The sequence below is a fragment of the Anguilla anguilla genome, chromosome 5 (genome assembly GCF_013347855.1).
Source record: "Anguilla anguilla isolate fAngAng1 chromosome 5, fAngAng1.pri, whole genome shotgun sequence".
Lineage (NCBI taxonomy): Eukaryota > Metazoa > Chordata > Actinopteri > Anguilliformes > Anguillidae > Anguilla > Anguilla anguilla.
This window is the reverse complement of record NC_049205.1, coordinates 24,497,157-24,517,511: the sequence shown is the minus strand read 5'-3', so window position 1 is coordinate 24,517,511 and position 20,355 is coordinate 24,497,157. Positions and strand designations below refer to the sequence as shown.

Here is a 20,355-nt window from a genome sequence, read left to right as displayed (position 1 = left end):
TGGTGTTTTGATGATGGTGGTGGAGAGCTCAATGAAACCGAAGACATGCTGGCTTCACCTTTCTTCTCCAAGGCACGTTGAAGTGAAAGAAAGTTTCTGATTCTGACATAGCGGAACTGTAGTGTCACTGTATATCCCCTTGTTTGCACTCTAGTACAACCTAATGTTCCCACGGTATCAATACGGTTAAATGTTACCTCATAATCCAACATAATATTATTGCATCAACTCTATTTAAATGATTAACTATCTGGCTACGGTTACACAGATACCAAAGATAATTCCCCCTATCTGCACGGAGACTACCTATCATAGTTAGGAAGAGTTAGTGTCAATGTTGTGATTGATCATTTTGAATGAGTTTCCCCGCGACCTAACATACTAACAGGGCTTGACATTAACTTTTTGGCTAAGCAGTCATTGTGGCTAGTGGTTTGACAAAGTCACTAGCCAACTCAGCATTTTCACTGGCTAAACCCCCACCCCCCCAAAAAAGTAATGACAATATTGGAGAATGTAACTATGCACTTGTTTGGACATAACATTTTATTTCAGTATTATAGCTATCCAACCTGAATAAACTATGTGAAATAACCACATAATCTGAGTCTGCGCTCTCTTTCAGTGCTATGATTCTGTCTAAAACCAGAGGAACTGATTGATCTGTGTAGATACTATTTTCTCAAGGATTTTACTTAAAAAAGGCAGATTTGAAATTGGTCTAAAATTACTTAAGTCAGAGGGGTCCTGGTTATTTTTCTTCAGCAATGGTCTGACAACAGCTGTTTTAAGAGGATCAGGAAAAATGCCTGTCTTCAAGGACAGGTTCAGTATTTCCAGTACACTGGCAGAGAGGCAACTTGTAAGTTCTTTGAAAAAGACTGTGGTGATAGGATCTGTAGGTACACTCGGTCAGTCTGTGCCGTCCAAATGGAAATTACCTTCTTTAAGAACACGCAGCGCATCCGGCGTGCATCTGATGACATCATCAGTGCACACTGCATTCAAGATCCTTATCACACTCCACGGGTCCCCCCCCTCCCCCCCCCTCCCCCCCCCTCCCCCCACCAGGTATAAAAGTTAGGGACAGTAATCGCTCGCTCTCTTTTTCGCCTCTCTCTTCGCCCTCTCTCATAGTCCCTTGAGTGCCCACATACTGTGGAACTCCTATGGGCCTAACTCAAATTCTCACAACTCTGTAGAACTCCAATTCAAAGGGCGTGCAGAACGCCTAAGGTCGCGGCAGTCACCGATTTATCTAAACGCAAAGATAAAGTCACTGTACGCAGCAACGAGGCTCTGCCGATTTAGCTCGCCTGCGGCGACTAAAGCCTGATCCATCCCGCGTGGAAACCAGCGCACGCCCAACGCTGCGCCAACTAACCACGGCGAGCTCCAGGAAGAAGAGCCTTGCTGACGACTGACTGGGGGGGACAACCACATCGCTGTTGCTATGGAACAAGGATCCGGTTTGCGCCGCGCGCCTCACACCTGGAAACCTCCACAATTTCACAACGCCAAGGCTGTTCTCTCCAGGACCCCACAGCGACCACCGGAGGCCGCTAACTGCGTGAATGGATGGACAGTAAGACTGAGCAATAGTTTAGCTTAGTGTGCATTGAGTTTAATGTGACATTGTGTGTTTCCATTTTGTTGTTTATAGTAATTTGCGCTGGCGATGTAATCTTAGGAAACAATCCTATGCATGGTTTTTCTCTCTTACTCCCCGACTAACTTTACAACCCTAACGACATCACACTCATTGTATAGTCGGTAGTGGGCGAATAACTAGCTTGGTTGCATGTATTGCTTAACAGCTGAAGTTACGCTTCACTCTCCGGCACTACCGGAAGCAATACTCCTTCCTAGCTGAGCTCAGTTATTCAGCCACGCCAGTTACACTGTACCCCACACATACGCGACCACCCGCCGTTTACCCTTCCCCCTTTCGTCCACAAAGGGACACGTACGCACACACAACCACACACGCATACCTTCCCGTATTTAGAAGTTTCCCCACTTAGATTAGTTTGTGTGTCCTGTTTGTACGATTGTTTAATAAATCATTGTATTAAACCCGTGTCTGTTTTGATGTTGCTGGAACGTGAGAATCAGAGTCAAAATAGCCTATCCAAGAACTACATCCTTCCGGTTATCTCTTAAATATTTGATTTAATTATTTGATCCTTAATATTTGTAATATTGATTATTAATTGAAGTTCCAAATTTATGGTCGAATAGTCTAGATAACTAATTTTATGAGACTGATTTTTAATTGTGCGGTTATGCCGCTTCGCCTACATAAGTGGTGCCCAATGTGAGAATATAGAAGTATAATCGCGACATAAGTGGTGTCCTGTGTAAGGCTATATTGTCATTTCCCCGACAGATCTAAGGAGCACGTAGAGGATTTCAGTTGGGCAATAATTTTTTTTAGCTTTGCTTCATTTAGCATTTTTAAGTTATCCATGGTATTCCTTGTGCAGCGAGTAGTACATTCAGTTGGTGACACTCCAGAGTATGTTATACCTGATCTAATTGTTCTGATCTTGTGATCATTTTGATGCAAGTCTTGAATATGCAGAGCAAACACAAATCTGACAAATATAATTGCAGATCGCCTGATCAGACCATGCTAATATGCCACCCTGCATGCTGTGTCTGTTTCAGGGTTTTTCAGTGCTTATCACAAGGCCTGAAGAAAATTCATGGGGAAAAATACTGATATTTCAGGAAGGTACTATCAAATAGTCCCCAGGAAACCAAGACCACAGTCCAAAAGACAGCTGAATATTCCAAATAGCCATAGATGAAAATGTAAAAATGCCAGGTGAGCTGTAACACAAAAACGTCAGATATTGCATCCCACAACACCAGGCACCAATGCAAGTTTCAGATTCCTCAGATGGCAACAGCAGATATCCACCCCTGAGACTGTCTTAAATAGAAATAAACATCATCAGTAGAACTGCCAATTCATGCCATATTTCATTCTCAATGACAAAGATAATAATTCAAGAGAAAGTAAAAGTGCACTTTCTAGGTTTCCATAAAGGATGATGTCCAGTTGAGGGCGAAGTGAAAATGAAACTGACAAATTCATGCTATTCTAATTTCATGTTGCTTTTACGGTTCTTGTAATGAAATACAAACGTTACTATGTATACCTTATACTACTATATTGACAATTATAACTACAGGAATATACCAATTGTTTTACAAGCATTAGAAAGCCAACAGTTATTCTCAAATGGCATTTGATACATTGGAATTCTATAGGCTGTTTGCCGCCTGCTTCAATACCTTGTAGCCTAATCATTCAGTTCATGGCAAAAAATACATACAGTTGTATGCATAGTTTTTTTTATAATTATATAGTTATACATAGTTATGCATAATGTAAATAAATTTTAATTTTATTATTGTTAAACATATTTATTGTTTGAATTGGTTCCAATGTCATCACAATAAAACAGTTTTATTAAACCATTTCAGTTCTCAGAACATATATCTGCCAGCTGATATTTTTATCTCATATAAAACACGTTTTCAACGTACAAAAATGCCAAGTTACTCACACATACAAATCACTGCCTATAACTCATTAATTCAAACTGGCAAAATCTAGTACTGCCGTTAAAAGTATTGATATCAAAATGACGCCAAGTTACTGTACAAGAAACAATATTTGCTATCTTGCCTCACGCAGATTAAACAAACTCTACTCCAAAGCAATGCTACTCAATGTTTCCTAAATTATTGCAAGTCACTTGGCCCTGTGTGTACAAGCATACAGTACATTAACAGGGCCAAGTGACTTCCAATAATTTAGGAAACATTGAGTTGGTTTTATTTTGGAATCCGGAACTACTGTCACCCGGAACTACTTCCCACCATACCAACAGTAACAGTAACACCACACACCAGAGACGGAACTGGAAACGCTGGAGAGGATTCATTAAAGAAAGAGTTTTTTTGAAGAACGTTTGCATCATGCCTAAGAAGCGCAAATCACTGTCGCCAAGTCGTGCTGCCAAACGCAAGAGATTGGCGTGAGGTAGCGAATCTCCAGAGAAGTCAGGTAAGAATTCTGAAGTATATTGCTCATTCGCCATTTGGCGTCAGCATGATAATAAAGTACCTAGCTAGCAAGCTCAACATTCGTGTTTCATGCTTCTTGCGGTCGGCGCAGTCTACACCGTGCAGACGGCGCACATGGTCTCCGTGAACGTCAGGTCGTTCCATAGTTATTGGGGTCGGAGCAGCTCGAAGAACGAAGTGCACGTTTTCTCACCATAGCGATGCCAGTCATTGCAACGCGGTCTGTTCGGCCACCATCTGATTCCTCACCATGACAGAAATCATGAGCTTCCCTTCACCTTTGTCAGGAGACAGTTCCCTGTCGGGCTGGCTTTCTCAGTTACCATCAACAGGACAAGAAAATGAACGAGTTGCCATCTACTTGCCTCAGCTTGTGTTCGCTCACGGCCACCTCTACACAGCCTTCTCCAGGGGAAAGACAGCCATATATATATATGCATATATATATATATATATATATATATATATATATATATATATGTACATATGTACTGTCAACAAGCCCTAAAGTTTTGACAGTTTTCCTTTCCGTTTCTTTTTTACTCTTTAACTTATATGTAGTACAATATATATTTCTATATATATTTCACCTTATCTGTTTGCACAATCTTCGTCACATCCCTTCCAAATTCAACATTAATACTGCTTGGAGGTCTGTCCTTTGCACAGGATATTTTTAAGGGGTGGGGCCACAGGGTCAAAGGGGATCAGGGGAGGCTGTGGGTGAAAGCAATGGAGAGGGCTGGGGTACAGGGCCAGAAGTCTCAGGGGTCAGGGGAGGGTCAAGGAAAAAGGTTGCAACGCCCAAAGGGCACTTTGTTCTAGTTCATTTAAACGTCTTGCATGAGGCAATTTGACGTATTTGACACTTTGATGTGACACAAAGTTTGAATGACATTGTAAGATGGTAAGATTAGCCAGCAGCCATACCTCCATGCGCTCTGCTCCTGCCAAATGGCTGAAGCTAAGCAGGTGAGGGCTTGGTTAGTGCTTGGATGGGAATACTGAGTTGCTGCTGGAAGTGGTGTTGGTGGGCCAGCAGGGGGCAATCTTCCCTCTGGTGAAATAAACCCCCATGCCCCAGTGCAGTGACAGGGACACTGTGCTGTAGGAGACGCCGTCTTTCGGATGAAACGTTAAACCGAGGTCCTGACTCACTGTGGTCATTAAAAGATCCCATGACACTTATCGCTAAGAGTAGGGGGTTCCCCAGTGTCCTGGCTAAATCCCAGATCTGGCTCTGGCAAACTGCCACCAAAATCATCCCCAGATTTAATTGGCTGAAATATGTTCGCTCCCTCTCCACCTTCGCTAATGTGTGGTGAGCTTTCTGGCGCAAAATGGATGCCGTGCAACACCCAGGTGGGTGCTACACATTGGTGGTGGGTGAGGTGAGTTCCCCCTGACTGCAAAGCACTCGGAAAATCACACTATTATTATCGCACATATTTATTAGTGTGGTTGCTTTAAGGCAACCACACTACTATTATCGCACATATTCTTTATTTATTATTATTCCACCCATTTCTTGGACCGCTACTCCTCCCAGAGTTTTCACACCACATACACGTGCCATATGTCAAAATGACCGGCTTCTTTGGGAATCGTGTGCTATTACTTTGTGGAAAGTTTCGCTGCACGGTTTTTGAGAAATATTAATTTTTATGCCCAATTTTTCCCCATAGAGATGAATGGAGAAGGTGACGTCGTTCATATGCGAACGGTGAAGTTACAGCATTGGTCGGCTTTGCACACGTGATGCGGTCAGCTCTACGGTCTCAGCTGCCAGGATAGGAATAGCTGAATGCGGAAGTGAAGGGTAAAACGGTATTCCAACTGAAAAATTACAAATGAAAACGCTGTCAGCTAGGTATATCAACAAACATATGGCTTAGGCATACCCAGAAGTCCTCAACAATAATAGTATTTCACGAGATATTACGCAAATTCGTTGACGACGTTTCGTCACATGCAGCGTCTGAGAATGCTAGTGCTAACAAACAGTGAATGGCTTTAATGCGATAATGAGAGCACTTTCGGTTGACCTAAAAAAACGATATTAAAAAACCAAAAATAGACGTGCTGTTATACCTGGTTAGAAAGCTTATGCTCTCAGCTACTGAATAAACGAATTTTCAAACAAGCCAGACTTTGCGTATTTGCATGCTAGTGCTAACAAAGAGCGAATACGTTCTATGACATGATGACATAGCTTTCGGTTGACCTAAAAAAACGATATTAAAAAAACAAAAATAGACGTGCTGTTATACCTGGTTAGAAAGCTTATGCTCTCACCTACTGAATAAACGAATTTTCAAACAAGCCAGACTTTACTAAAATGTGCAACAATGCCGTCAACAAAACATGTGCAGCAGCTTCAGGTCCGGTCTTACTCCAGAAAAAGACGTCAGCTTGTAATACCACACATACTGCATTGAGTGTTCTGTAACTTTGTAGAACAAACTGGCTTTATCTACACTTCATCGATCCAACAGGTGATACAATAAGCTTTCTAACTATGTATAATATGTCACATTTTACTTTTGTAGTACCGTTTTATATTCCAGCGAGTTGGACACTTTGGTCTCTTTATAACTGCATTGAGGCTAACAGGTAATAGACTATCCTCTGTCTATGAGTTGGTATCTAAGGTAACAGATTAAATTCTGAATTGCAGCCCAGTTAAATGTTTTTAGTTGAATGGTAAAAATGAGCTGAACTTAACGTAAAACCATAAATCAATCAAATTAATCTCCCTAGACCTGTCTTGCTTTTTACAATGGTGCGGTCGCGCAGTGTAGATATAGGGTTTTTCCAAGACCCTCTGAACTGGCCAGCTAGCTTTGTGATTCGCCGTCACTCGTCACAGCATACCGTGAGTAAAACACTGATCTCAAGTATTGATGAAGGGTTAATTTAGCCTAGCTAGTGTGTTGCAAATGAACTCGTTGCCGTGATGTTATACCATGTATACCATACTATGTCTCTGCTCATGCTACAGAAACTGTTCACTCCGTTCAGCACAAAGTCGACTTTGCGTTGGCGGCAACCACACTTCACAATTTCTGCAGGAATTGTCTAGTTTATTATTATTCCACCCATTTTTTGGACCGCTACTCCTCCCAGAGTTTTCGCACCACATACATGTGCAATATGTAAAATCGAGCGGCTTGATCGGGAATGGTTTGCTATTACTTTGTGGAAAGTTTCGCTGCACGGTTCTTGAGAAATTCCACTTTTTTTGAGAAATTTTTCCCATAGAGAATGAATGGTGGAATGTTCACCCTTGTGATGTCACAATGCTGTCTTCTCACCCTTGTGATGTCACAATGCTCTATCTTCTGGCAGCTGTACTCTGGTCTCTTTCTGGCTTTGGACATTCGGCATTCATCTCTATGGGGCAAAATTGCCCACACATTGTGGGATGCCTCATTGAATTTGGCAGAGAGTCCTTTGTCCATTGGTGCAGAATAACCTCGCCCCCTGTCCTGATTGGCTGATGTTTGATATTTCATAACTATTTAACCGTTTGTCATAGAGAATTAGGGGTCACCTCATTGGACTCAGTAAAGACCTAGCAACCGTCTAGAACTCCGTAGCAACCCCCTAGCAACACCCTAGCAACAGTCTACCAATCCTTAGCAACCACCTAGCAACACCCGAGCAACCGCCTACAACTCCATAGCAACCACTTAGCAACACCCTAGCAACCACCTAGAACACCATAGCAACCACCTAGCAACATCCTAGAACTCCATAGCAACCACCTAGCAACACCCTAGCAACTACCTAGAACTCCATAGCAACCATCTAGCAACGGCCTAGAACTCCATGTTCAACACAAAGTCGACGTTGCATTGGCGGCAACCACACTTCACAATTTCTGCAGGAATTGTCTAGTTATTAGTGTGGTTGCCTTAGGCAAACACACTATTATTATTGCACATATTAGTGTGGTTGCCTTAGGCAAACACACTATTCTTATTGCACATATTATTTATTTATTTATTATTCTGCCTAGAACTCCATAGCAACCACCTAGAACACCCTAGCAACCGCCTAGAATTCCAGCACAAAGTCGACTTTGCATTGGCGGCAACCACACTTCACAATTTCTGCAGGAATTGTCTAGTTATTATCATTATTATTATTATTATTATTAATTATTATTATTATTATTATTATTATTATTATTATTATTATTATTGTTATTATTATTATTAAAAAACACAGGACCAAGTGACTTGAAACAATTTAGGAAACATTGGGTAGCATTGCTTTGGAATACAGCTTCTTTAATTTTGGTGAGGCAAGATAGCCTATATTGTTTGTAGTAGAGTAACTTGGCATCATTCTAACATCAATACTTTTAATGGCAGGCCTAGATTTTTCCAGTTTGAATGAACAGACTGGGCTTTGCATGTGTGAGGAACTTGGCATTTTTGTACTTTTTTTTAATAAGATATCATTTCTTTTTGCACTGCGTTTGTCAAGTCTAGGTCAAGGTGAACTTTGTTATCCTACAAGGGGAAATTCATGTGGTCACACACGTCCCATTTAAAACACAGAGGTACATTGTACATACACTAATAAACATGCGCGCACGCGCGCGCACACACACACACACACATCCGCATACGTCAACAGAATATCCTGTGCAATGCTAGCAATATAAAATATACATCACATACAATATACAATCTAAATATACAGTATACACAATCAAAATACCCAAACCTAGTAATATAGGTGCACATCTATCTATCATTTAGTAATCAAATTGCTGTAGGCACAAAAGATTTGCTGTACCTTATTGTTCTAATTTTCTGCTGCAGGATTCTGCCATTTGACCTTCTACTCCTTCGGAATTTCAGGTGGAGAGGATGAGTAGGATCATTGAGGATCTGATCAGCCTTTTATAAAATAAGGTCATTGTACAGCTGTGCTGCAGACACCTGATCAACCCCAATGATCCCACTTGCTGTCTTGATCATGCGCTGCAGTTTGGCATGATCTTGAACACGCATGTTTCCGAAGGTGCAGATCAGGCCGAAGGACAGAACGTTCTACAAAACAGATTTGTAGAACATATGGAGGATACGACAGTCTATTCTAAAGTGATTCAATTTCCTAAGAAAGAACAGCCTCTGTTGTAGTTTCTTAGATTTATAATCCCTGTGCATTCATTTCATTGAATCTTAAGTGATCATCAATTTCAACTCCAAGGTATTTGTAAGTTGAGACCCACTCAACTAATCCACCATTAATCTTGGAGGGGGGGACTATTATTTTTTTCCTTCTAAAATCTATCACTATCTCTTTTGTTTTCTTTAGGTTGACCTCAAGAAAATTATCTGAACACCACTTAATAAAACCCTGTGTTTCCCTCTCAAAACCCTCGACCGATGAACTGTCAGATTTAAGGAACCCTACCAGTGTGGTATCATCTGCATATTTAAATTAAGTGTGAGCTGAAGCAGATGCCTGGCATTCATTGGTGTACAGAGTGTATAAAATCGGGGACAAAACAAAAAAACCTGTGTTAATGGTTTTAGGGGATGAGATGGCAGAGTTGAATCTGACTTGCTGACTGCGATCAGCCAAGAAGTTGTTAATCCACAAAATGAGTTTGGGATTTACTCCGAGATGCACCAATCTGCCCACCATCAGGTGGGGTTGGATGTTATTGAACCCACTGCTAAAATCCATGAACACAATTTTGACCAGGCTCTGAGCCTGTTCAAGGTGCTCATAGATGTTATTAATCATTGGTTTGGATCCAAATGAGGTGAAACCTCAAAGAGAAGTGGTTTTAACACAATTTTTTCAAAACATTTCATCGCTACAGATGTTAGGGCAACTGGGCGCAGGTCATTAAATTCCCTGGGTCTGTTATTTTTGGGCACCGGCACAATCATAGACCTTTTCCACAGGTTGTCACTGCCCCGGTGTCCAGTGACAGCTGGAACAGCCTCTGGAAAGGCCGCGCCAGCTGATCCGCACATGCCCGTAGTGTCCTACAGCTAATGCCATCTGGCCCAAGGGCTTTGCGAGGGTTAACGCGTCTAAAGTATGATCTAACATCATCTAAAGAAATTACAACTTCCACATCCACCATATCCCTTACTTTCATAGGGGCCTTAGCCTGTTCTAATTTAAAATCACGTGTATCAAACCTACAGTAAAAATTATTTAAGTCATTTGCCATATCAAATTCATTAGCAACTTGTCATGCAGTGCATTGTTTGTAATCCCTGCCATGCTCTCCTAGCATCATCTTAAAAAAAACTTTCTAATTTATCTTTATATGCTCTTACAATCAACAATCTTGCTTTTAATCTTTCCTGCACACTCTCCTTTACCTCTCCGCTTCCCCGACTTGAACAAACACTTTTTCTGGTTAAGAAGTTGCTTTAACTCTGGGGTTACACAGGGCTTATTGTTGGGAAAGACCTTGAACATTTTTTGGGGATACTTCAAGTTCAAGTTCAAGTTCGTTTATTTGTCATTTCCACATACATGGTATACGGGAACAAAATGTTGTTCCTCGCTGTCCAAGGTGCTAACACAAAGACACAACGTAGTCATGAAACATAAAAACAGAATAAAAGCAGAATAAAAACAGTGATAAATATAAATATAAATAGTGCAGTATAAGTGTAATTATAAGAACTATAAGTAATATAATAATGGATAATCGCATCCTCGCAAAATTGTATGTATCCTGAAATAGCAAATGCTGCATCATCGATGTTATCAGTCCCGTCTGTCACTATGTCCCAGTCGGTGCACTCCAGGCAGTCTTGGAGGGCTTCAGTCGCAGCAGTGGTCCAGCTTTTAACTTCCACCCTTTTGGCCTGCTCGTGCCGTAATCTGGGCTCGTAGGCAGGCATCAGCTTTACCATGTTATAGTCCGAGCTCCCCAGACCACATAGTGCCTTGGAATAAAAGGCGTCCTGGATGTTTCCGTAGCAATGGTCAAGACAAGCTTAGTTGCGGGTGGTGCAGGTGACACACTGCTGGTACGTTGGTAAATGTTCACACAAACTGCAGACGTTGAAGTCCCCCGTAATAAATTTGGCTGCGTCGGGAGCCTCTGCCTCAGCCTGGGATACCAGTTCATGAATGATAGTGGCAGCAGCCTGCGTGTCAGCGGAGGGGGCGATATAAACAACAAAAAGTCTGATTTGGTGTATTTCCCGATGCAGATAGTATGGCCTTAGACTGAGCGCTAATAGTTCAATGTCCTTTGTACAAACCTGATGCTTTGTTGTAATATGAGCTGGGTAATAATATTTCTCGTTGATGAACACACACATTCCTCCGCCCTTACTTTTCCCGGAGTTCAGGTTGCGGTCCATCCTCACAAGAGTGTAGCCCTCTAGGTCGACAGCTGAATCAGGGTCCGTCTCCGTGAGCCAGGTTTTGGTCAGGCAGATAAGACAGGATTGCCGGTCGTCGGAGAGGTACTGAGTACAGGCCCACAACTCATCTGCCTTATTCCTTATGCTCTGGACATTGCCGAGCATAATAGACGGAAATGGCTGTCTATAAGGCTGCCTCTTAATCCGCTCCCGGATCCCACCTTTCCTGCCCCGTTTCCTTGCTTCGATGGTATTGCCTTTGACACACTCTGGTGGTAACAGAAATGTGTCATTGTAGCGAAGACGCGTTGCAGAAGATCAAAAATTGATCAAAACGTCCCGAGTGTAGGTGAGCGGGGGTTCAGGGCTGCTGTTTGTGTTTGTGGTAAGACCGACAGCGAATTTGGCACATATGGCCAAAAAAGGTAACCAGAATCAACAGAAAAAATCCTTTACCTTCCATGATCAGATGTCTGCAAACCAAACATAAAAGCTTTTAGCTGACCACATATGCAGACAGTCACTTTCAGCTCGCTTAGCTTGCTAGTATTCTAGTGAAGCTTGCTATCAAGCATGTTACAATACTGTTCTGTATTGCACTGTTTTTCTGTAACATAAATGATTAATGTCATTAAAAGTAATTGAGCCCCATTTTTAAAACGCAAAAATAAGCATTATAACATGGTTCGTGAAGAACCCACTGTGACATAGGTAAGGAACCATGTGAACAACAATATAGCCTGCGGCTAGCACACAAGGTAGTTATATTACTAACTAGTTTAGCCAACATTATCTTACATTCTCATATATAAGAATGTAAAAGTCAACAGGAATTCTTACGCATTGTAAAACTATAGAAAATTTGTGCTTCATTCAGTCTTACCTGCAAATAAAACATAAAAGCTTTTAGCTGACCACATACGCAGATATTGGCTCTTAACTTGCTTAGCTTGTTGCTAGTATTCGAGCAATGCTTGCTACCAAACAAGACATTCTGTGCCTGCGAATCTCACACTGGCTGGCGTCCACGCCCATCAACTGCTGTCAGCTGGTATCGCAGTAGTTAAGAGAGAAACAAAAATATTCTCGCAGTAACATGACATGAAAAACACGTTTTCAACGTACAAGAATGCCAAGTAACTCACACACAAGGTAGCTAATGTTAAACACACTGAAAATGTTGAAAGCTGAACTGTCCTGGAAAGATTTTACAGATGCAAAAGCAATAGTTTAAATGTTGTATTTTTAGTTAGCCAGCAAGCCAGTGTACTGAGTTAGAAGTTTTCTGCAGTCGGAGGCGGGGATTGAACCTGGGTCTATCAGTCCTGTAAACAGTTACAACCAAAAGCAGAAGCACTACCCTCTAGGCTATGAGTAGACATCAGAGCTGCAAAGTTCTAGTTATAGTTAAGTTTTAAACGCGCACACTTGTATATATGTTCATTTTGTGTTTGCATCCAATGTTTTTATTGGTTGATGTACCTAAAATGACCAATGAGGAGAAATATTCTTTGTGGGCTAGGAGAATTTGTGGCAGGAAAATGGAGAAAACGCAAAATCCCCTTAGTTTGGATTTTTTAAGCGGTAAAAAAATGTTTTCATGTATGCCCAGATAGACACTATTGTCCTGTGTGTCATGCGTGGGGGCTGTAGTTACAGATGAGACTGCGGGGAAGGGGTGCTTGGTAAATGCCGGCATGCCGACCACTAGGGGCATTGCGCAAAGTGGTTAAAAACATACATTTTTTGTTGTCCTCTTTGTCACGCCTGGCGTCTGCCTTCCCCTGCTGCTTTCTCTGTGTCTGTATTGTTTCAGTGAGCCAACAGGGGGAGTTGCGGAACTAGGCGCGGCCACCCTTAATTGCTAATTAATTAATTGCTGCGCCCTTAATTGCTGCGAACAGGCTGCGCGGTGCATGATGGAAGTGGTGTGGAGCCGTCGCCGGTTCTGCATTTGCATAGAATGTATTCTTTTCTTTTTTCTATGCAAATGAAGGCATCCAACATAGCTTGCTCTGGTTCATGAAACTCGTTATCAAACATTCAAACTAGGTGTTGCACGTCAAATATGAAGATTCAGCAACAAAAGTTCTGTAAAAAGAGCTATTCAAATAAATTTGAATTGAATTGAACAAATGAAACAATGTGTATTCCAAAGCAATGCTACCTAATGTTTCCTAAATTATTTCAAGTAACGTTGCCCTGTGTTTCATCTTTCCATCTGAAGGGAATATGGTCACTCAAAGTTTATGTGTCACATGAGTGTCAAATGGCAATCCTTTATAGTGGAAACAACCAGAAATTCAGCTGTGTTACGCCAAAAAAATTTCTAAATGACTACACTATATGCTTGAACAATTGTCTGCATCCAGTGCTTTCGGTATATGAAAAGCACCTCATGATTATTATTATGGTGGGGCAGGCTGTTGCAGGCCTGTTCCTCTCCAGACCGTATTTCGGCATACAAAGGGAAGTGTGCAATGTGCAAGGCTTGTTTACAATTGCATTTAAGGGAAGTCCAAAGAAACATTTGCTTAAGAGGTCTCCTGTCCTGTTGTACACGCAATTTGGGCATACATCAGTACTCTCTTTTTATTCCTTTTCTTTGTCGAAATTTGTTAGTTTTTATGTATTTTCTCTTCATATAGGACAGCAGTATTTGTCTTGCTTTGTAAATAAAATGTTTACTTTCCAGCATCATTGGAACTCCCTATACATGGTTTTTGCCAACTGCCATGTCATTATAAACTTTTTTTTTTCCTTTTTCAGTGCATCTAATTATGTGGTTCGCTGTTACGACCCCAGTAGGAAGCATTTGTAACTTTTGCATGTGTTTCTTCGTTCTGGTTGTCATCTTATCGGCGGTTTCCATATCCGGCTGCTTGGCTTGAAAAATTCACCGTTTGCCGCCTACCAGTGGAGACTTGATTTCCATCTAGCCCTTCTGGTTTGTTTGCTGATTTGATCTTGTGTATGACCACTGACTTGTTTCCTTCGACTCCGATTCTTGCCTTAGCCCTTCTAGTTTGTTTGCCCCGTGATTTTGTGTTTCTGACCATTCACTCTCATATTCGATTCCAATTCTCACCTAGCCCCTCTGCTTTGTTTGCTGATCGGCTTTTGTGTTTGACTGTACGCTTGTTTTTGACTTTGACTCACATTTTGCCCTCCGCTCGCCATATAGTGCTCTGGTTACTTAGTGTATCCCCAGACTGAAAATCCTTCCATTGGGACATAAGTTTGTTATTTTTCCTTTATTGTTTTTGAAGCTACTCTGGGTGGAGGATCTAATGCTCCATAGGGGGTACGCTATTCTGGCTTTTAGTTTCCGACTATCAGCTAACTGTCCAAAGTTCAGCGTTCAAAGCTGCCGTGTGCCCAGTAACCTTCGAAGACTGGCCAGCATTCAGATAGAGACCGGAGTTCCTGATTGGTTCGCAGAACGTTCCCTACCCATTTCCTTATTATGGTCTGACCCTAGACCAGGTCGTAACATTCGCATATCCATTGAAAGAAGTGCGTATCACCGTGAGAACTAGAGCCCGACCGATGCCAGATTTTTGGGTCCGATGCCGATCCAGATTTTGCAGAGTCCTAGCCCACTGATTATCGATGTTTTGACCGATATTTTGTCAAAAAGTGCAACATTTTCCAGTCAATTTGAAAAACTTATATTTTATTAAAGTTTCTATATTTAAGAACATTTAACTTATAAGCAAACAAATAAAAATAAAAATAAACACACAAAGAACTTTTTAAATAAAAAAAGTAAAAGATGATATTAAATTAAATATATATATTAACACCATCTTTAAGTGTGTGAAATCAAAATAACTCCACACCTTGCTTTTACTCCTTTCTTTTCCAGCCATCTATAAAAAATTAATTTAAAAAAATCAGTTTTCCAGTTTCAAACATGTATTTTTATGAATATTATTGTTGTTGTTGTTGTTCTTATTAATTTGTTATTATTATTTCTTAGTATCTATTCTCAATACATTAATTATATTTTCTTATTTTATTCCTACTACATGATCTCAAAGAGTAAGACTATCTAGCGAGCTTCCCTGTCCATAAGAATTAGGCGGTGAAAATAACTACAACGCGCTCTGACGTGTGACTACATGACACACTCACTCGCAATAACGCATTAGCTATTGACACAGCCTCATTTCTTATTATATTCTCAGTAAGTTAAATTAATTATATTTTCTTATTTTATTTCTACTACATGATCTCAAAGAGTAAGACATTATCTAGCGGAGCTATAGAGTGAATCAAGTGTAACGTTAGATGAAATTAATTGACTGGATGAAATACGTGAAAAAAAACTACAATGCGCTTTCGTGCAGGTTACCCGCGCTAACTGTTGGTTGATTCACTTCAACAGCAATGCTTCTCTCATGTTATCACGACAAAGCGAGATAACATGGCTTAAAATGATCCATGTTAGAAGTGTTTTATCGGCGTTTTTACTGTCTGGTTAGCTTGCTACGATGACGCGTGACTAGATGACACTCACTTGCAATAACGCGTTGGCTATTGACACAGCATCATATAGTAGCTAATATCATTATCTCAGATAAAAAAACAAATGTGTGATGCATTCAATCACCATTTTATTTTGGCTGGTTATTTATTTGAGAATACCTCAGGAAATTTAGATCCTACGCTGCTTATGTGCTCACTACCACTTCGTAAAGGCTTGCTAGCCAGCTAGCTTGCTAAAGTGAACCAAATATGTTAGCTAGCTCGCTCGCTTGATAATGAGGATTGATAAACATAGTGGTCGTATAAACGCATTTAATGAAAAACTTTCACTAAATATACATACCTTTATTGCAGCAATCAAATCTGTGCAGACAAGTCTTGCAGTAGAGAATATTGGATGAGGCACCAGTGACAAACGTCTTATTAGAGAAGTAGCGCGTCAGCTGCTGCAGTTCACACTTGTATTAGAGCTCCCTCTACTGGATAATTCTAGTAAATAGCAATTACAATGTTCGAACAGACAAGTACAGATAAATAATCATTGTTTTTTTGTTAATTATACTTATTAAAAAATCGGGACACATCGGCGGCATAACTGCCGATCCCGATGTCGTCAAAAAAGTCAAATAATGGCCGATATATCGGCCACATCGATATATCGGTCGGGCTCTAGCGAGAACCAATCAGCGTATTGGTCTCCTATGCAGTTTAGGGGTTAACACCGTAGACAGGTTACTCAACTGATAGTTTCACTAACTGAATGTGCAGCTGGTGCTGGATAGATGTTAATTTTAGTGTCCAGGCAGATCCTAGTATAATTTCATATAAATAATAATTGGGTCATGGTTTTCGGATATTTATAGATAGGTTACTTCACCATGTGTGTGAGACTAAGTTAGGGCTCCCTGGTTCAGCTGTTAGTTTCAATGTCCGGGCCATGCATCGTCAGCGTATAAGAAGAATTTACCAACGTTTTTAAATTGGTTGACAGGCTGATAAACAGAGGCACACATTGCAAGATGTGTTTGTTGTTTGGTGGCTCACCTTCTCTGGGGTAGCATACAGCAGTTTAATAATGGGGTCCTTCTTTGACAGCTGCATGTAAATGCGGCCAGCTTCACTGTCAGTCTTATCACCTGATAAACTGGTGGCTGGAATCTGAAACGGTAAAGAACAGGGATTAATTCTGTCTCACACACACGCACGTACGCATATGCACACACACAATCACAAAATATACACAGTGCACAATCAAAAGTCTTACCCAGGAGCTTGCAGGTAACCATAAACCTCTTTAGTAAATTTTGTGTTCAGTAACATCAATCGATAGATCCATTAGGAGATGGATAGATAAAATGGACAAATCTTCTTCGGATAGATTTACTTACATCCAGTGTTGTGAGTTTCTGCACCTGGTCTACAATCAGAGATTTCAGTGGTGAGATCACCACAGTAACCCCAGCTGATACACAGGCAGGTAATTGATAGCACAGACTCTTTCCCCCACCTAAAAGACAAGAGATAACACATTAATGTCATACACAGTATGTGTGAACCTTCTCATGTTGTAGAACCTCTCTCATTACCTAATTTAAAAAAAATAAATTTCATATCTCTAATCCCACCCAAAATTGGGATGTCCAATTTGCAAACAAGCATGCTCATAAACAGCCCCTGCTTCCCGGCTCGGGAGAGTGAGGGCAATGTGCGGTTTTCCTTTGAAACACACGCCAGTCAGCCATGGTGCATTTCACACCACAGCCAAAAGCAGTGCAGAGCAGGGGCAGAAGACATTAGATCACCAAAAGTATGTGGACACCCTTGGTCTCTTTTTCATGGTTTGGGTCAGGACCCTTAGCTCCTGTGAAGGTAAATCTTAATGAAATTACATTCTAGAGAATTCTGTGCTTCCAACTTTGTGGCAATAGTTTAGGAAAGGCACTTTCCTGTTTCAGCATGAGGATACCCCCAGGCGCACAGTGAGGTCCATATAGAAATGGTTTTGTAAAGATCGGTGTGGAAGAACTTGACTGGCCTGCACAGACCCCTGACCTCAACCCCACCAAACACCTTTGGGATCAACTGAAGAGCCAAATGCGAGCCAGACCTAATCACCCACTCAGTGCCCGACCTCATCAATGCTCTCCCGGCTGAATGGAAGCAAATCCCTGCAGCAATGCCCTAACATCTAGTATAAAGCCTTCCCAAAAGAGTGGAGGTTGTTATTGCAGAAAAGGGTGGACCAGCTCCATATTAATATTAATGCCCATAATTTTGGAGATGCTGGATGTCAGGTGTCCACATAACAACATAATACAATGACGAGAACAGTTCATTCAGCCCAACAGTGCTTGCCATTTTCCTAACTAAATTAGTGCTCTGATTAACTACAGACTAGATAGTATCTAACACAGTATCAAGCCTAGTCTTGAAAATCCCCAGAGTGTCTCCCTCTACTACGTGTCCTGGCAGGCTATTACACATATTGACTACTCTGTGTGAAAAAATTCTTCCTAATGACTGTATGGAATCTACCTTTTGTTAATTTCCATTTATGTACCCTTGTTCTACATAACAGAACTCAACCTGAAGAATCTCTTGTAGTTCACTTTGTTGATCCCCTTTATGAATTTAAAAGCCTCAATCAAATCACCCGCGTTTCCTTTTAAGAGGTTAAGTATCTTAAGTCTTTCCTCACAGCTTTTATCTTTCATACCGGGAATCAATTTTGTTGCACTTCTTAGAACTTCTTCCAAAGCCTCTATATCTTTCTTGTAGTAGTCCCCAGAACTACTCCAAGCATGGTCTAACAAATGTATTGTATAAGATAAGTATAACTTCCTTGGATTTATACTCAATACTTTTATCTACACATCCCAGCATCCTGTGGGCCTGTTTTTTTACTGCTACAGCACAGTGCCTAGAACCAGAAAGGCTTTGATCAACCATTGCTCCCAAGTCTTTTTCAAACTGAGCACATTCCAATTTTGTTCCTCCCATAAAGTAATCATGCCCAATGTTTTTATTTTCCACATGCAGAACTTTGCATTTGGCTATATTAAATTTCATTTGCCAAGTTTCCGCCCACTTCTGGATTTTATTTAAATCTTGGATTAATTTAGTAGCTTACAAACTCAAACTCATCCTCTAATTTCTACTGTCTTCATTTTACTAACAGGTCTCTCATGTAGTACCTTATTGAATGCCTTTTGGAAATCTAAGTGGATAATACCATACGCATTGTTATAATCTAAACACTTGGTAGCTTCTTCAGAGAATGCCAGAAGGTTTGTCAGACGTGACATTCCCTTACGAAAAACATGCTGGCTATCCCTTAGGATGTTGCTATTTACAAGAAATACTTCCAACTTCTCTCTAATGATAGATTCCAGCATTTTACATATTATGCAAGTTAAACTTACATGCCTGTAGTTCCCTGGATCAGTACGGTCCCCTTTCTTATATATTGGTATTACATTACCACGCTTCCAGTCCTCAGGTATTTTTCCAGTTTCTAAGGACTGTCTAAGAAAACTTGCCAGTGGTTAAAAAATGATCTCAGACAACTCTTTGAGTACTCTGGGTATATGCCATCAGGACCTGCTGCCATGTTTGTCTAAGTAATTCATGCTTCTTTATGAATTACTTAAATGAAAGGCAAACTTCTGTATCTTGTATTTCAATATCTGATAAGACTTTCTGAGTACTGAATATGCCTTCCAGTCTATTATCAACCTTTTCTCTGGTAAAACTCTCAACAAAATAACTATTTCAGGCATGAGCAATATCTTTATTCTTAGAAAGCAATCCTCCTTCTTCATTCACCTGCACCTGATACCCTCTTTGACTTTTGTTTTCCAACTACAGTATTGAAAGAAACATTTAGGAGTACTTTTTGCATCTTGGGAAATTTGACTTCCAAAGAGCCTCCAGGCTTCCCGTAGCTCTTTTTAACCTTAGCACGCATATTACAATATTCAGCCTTTACTCAGCATTACTATGTGCTGCCATTTTTATATAGCTTATACAGTTTTTTTTTTCTTAAACTCTCCCATATGGCTTTGTTCATTCATTGGGGGGAGTGCTTCTTCAACGTACTTTTCCTTACCTTTGGAATAAATTTACTTTGTGCCTCAAGAATAACCCTTTTGAACCTACCCCACTTTTCATTCACAGTCTTGCAATTAAGAAGTTTCATCCAGTCAATATTACCTGCAACTTGTTGAAATTGGCTTGTCTAAAATTAAAAATGTTGGCCATAGAGGAGACCTTGTTAATTTGCCATAATACATCAAACATAACTGCAGAATGATCGCTAGTCTTGAGTGGCTCAATTACCTCTATGTTTACATACAATTACATATGTTTGGCCATGTAGTGTATATCCCTACCAACTGTA

At 40.7% G+C, this 20,355-nt stretch overlaps 1 protein-coding gene across 3 annotated transcripts in view; it reads right to left on the bottom strand.

Moving 5' to 3' along the window:
- blm (BLM RecQ like helicase) overlaps nucleotides 1–20,355 on the bottom strand; it is a 146,707-nt gene that overhangs the window by 88,297 nt on the left and 38,055 nt on the right. For all 3 annotated transcript variants that reach the window (XM_035418240.1, XM_035418241.1, XM_035418239.1), the window contains 2 exons: nucleotides 17,345–17,463; nucleotides 17,001–17,114 (listed from right to left, as the gene is read on the bottom strand). In XM_035418240.1, coding sequence (XP_035274131.1) covers nucleotides 17,001–17,114; nucleotides 17,345–17,463 — 233 coding nt within the window. The remainder of the gene's footprint in view (nucleotides 1–17,000; nucleotides 17,115–17,344; nucleotides 17,464–20,355) is intronic.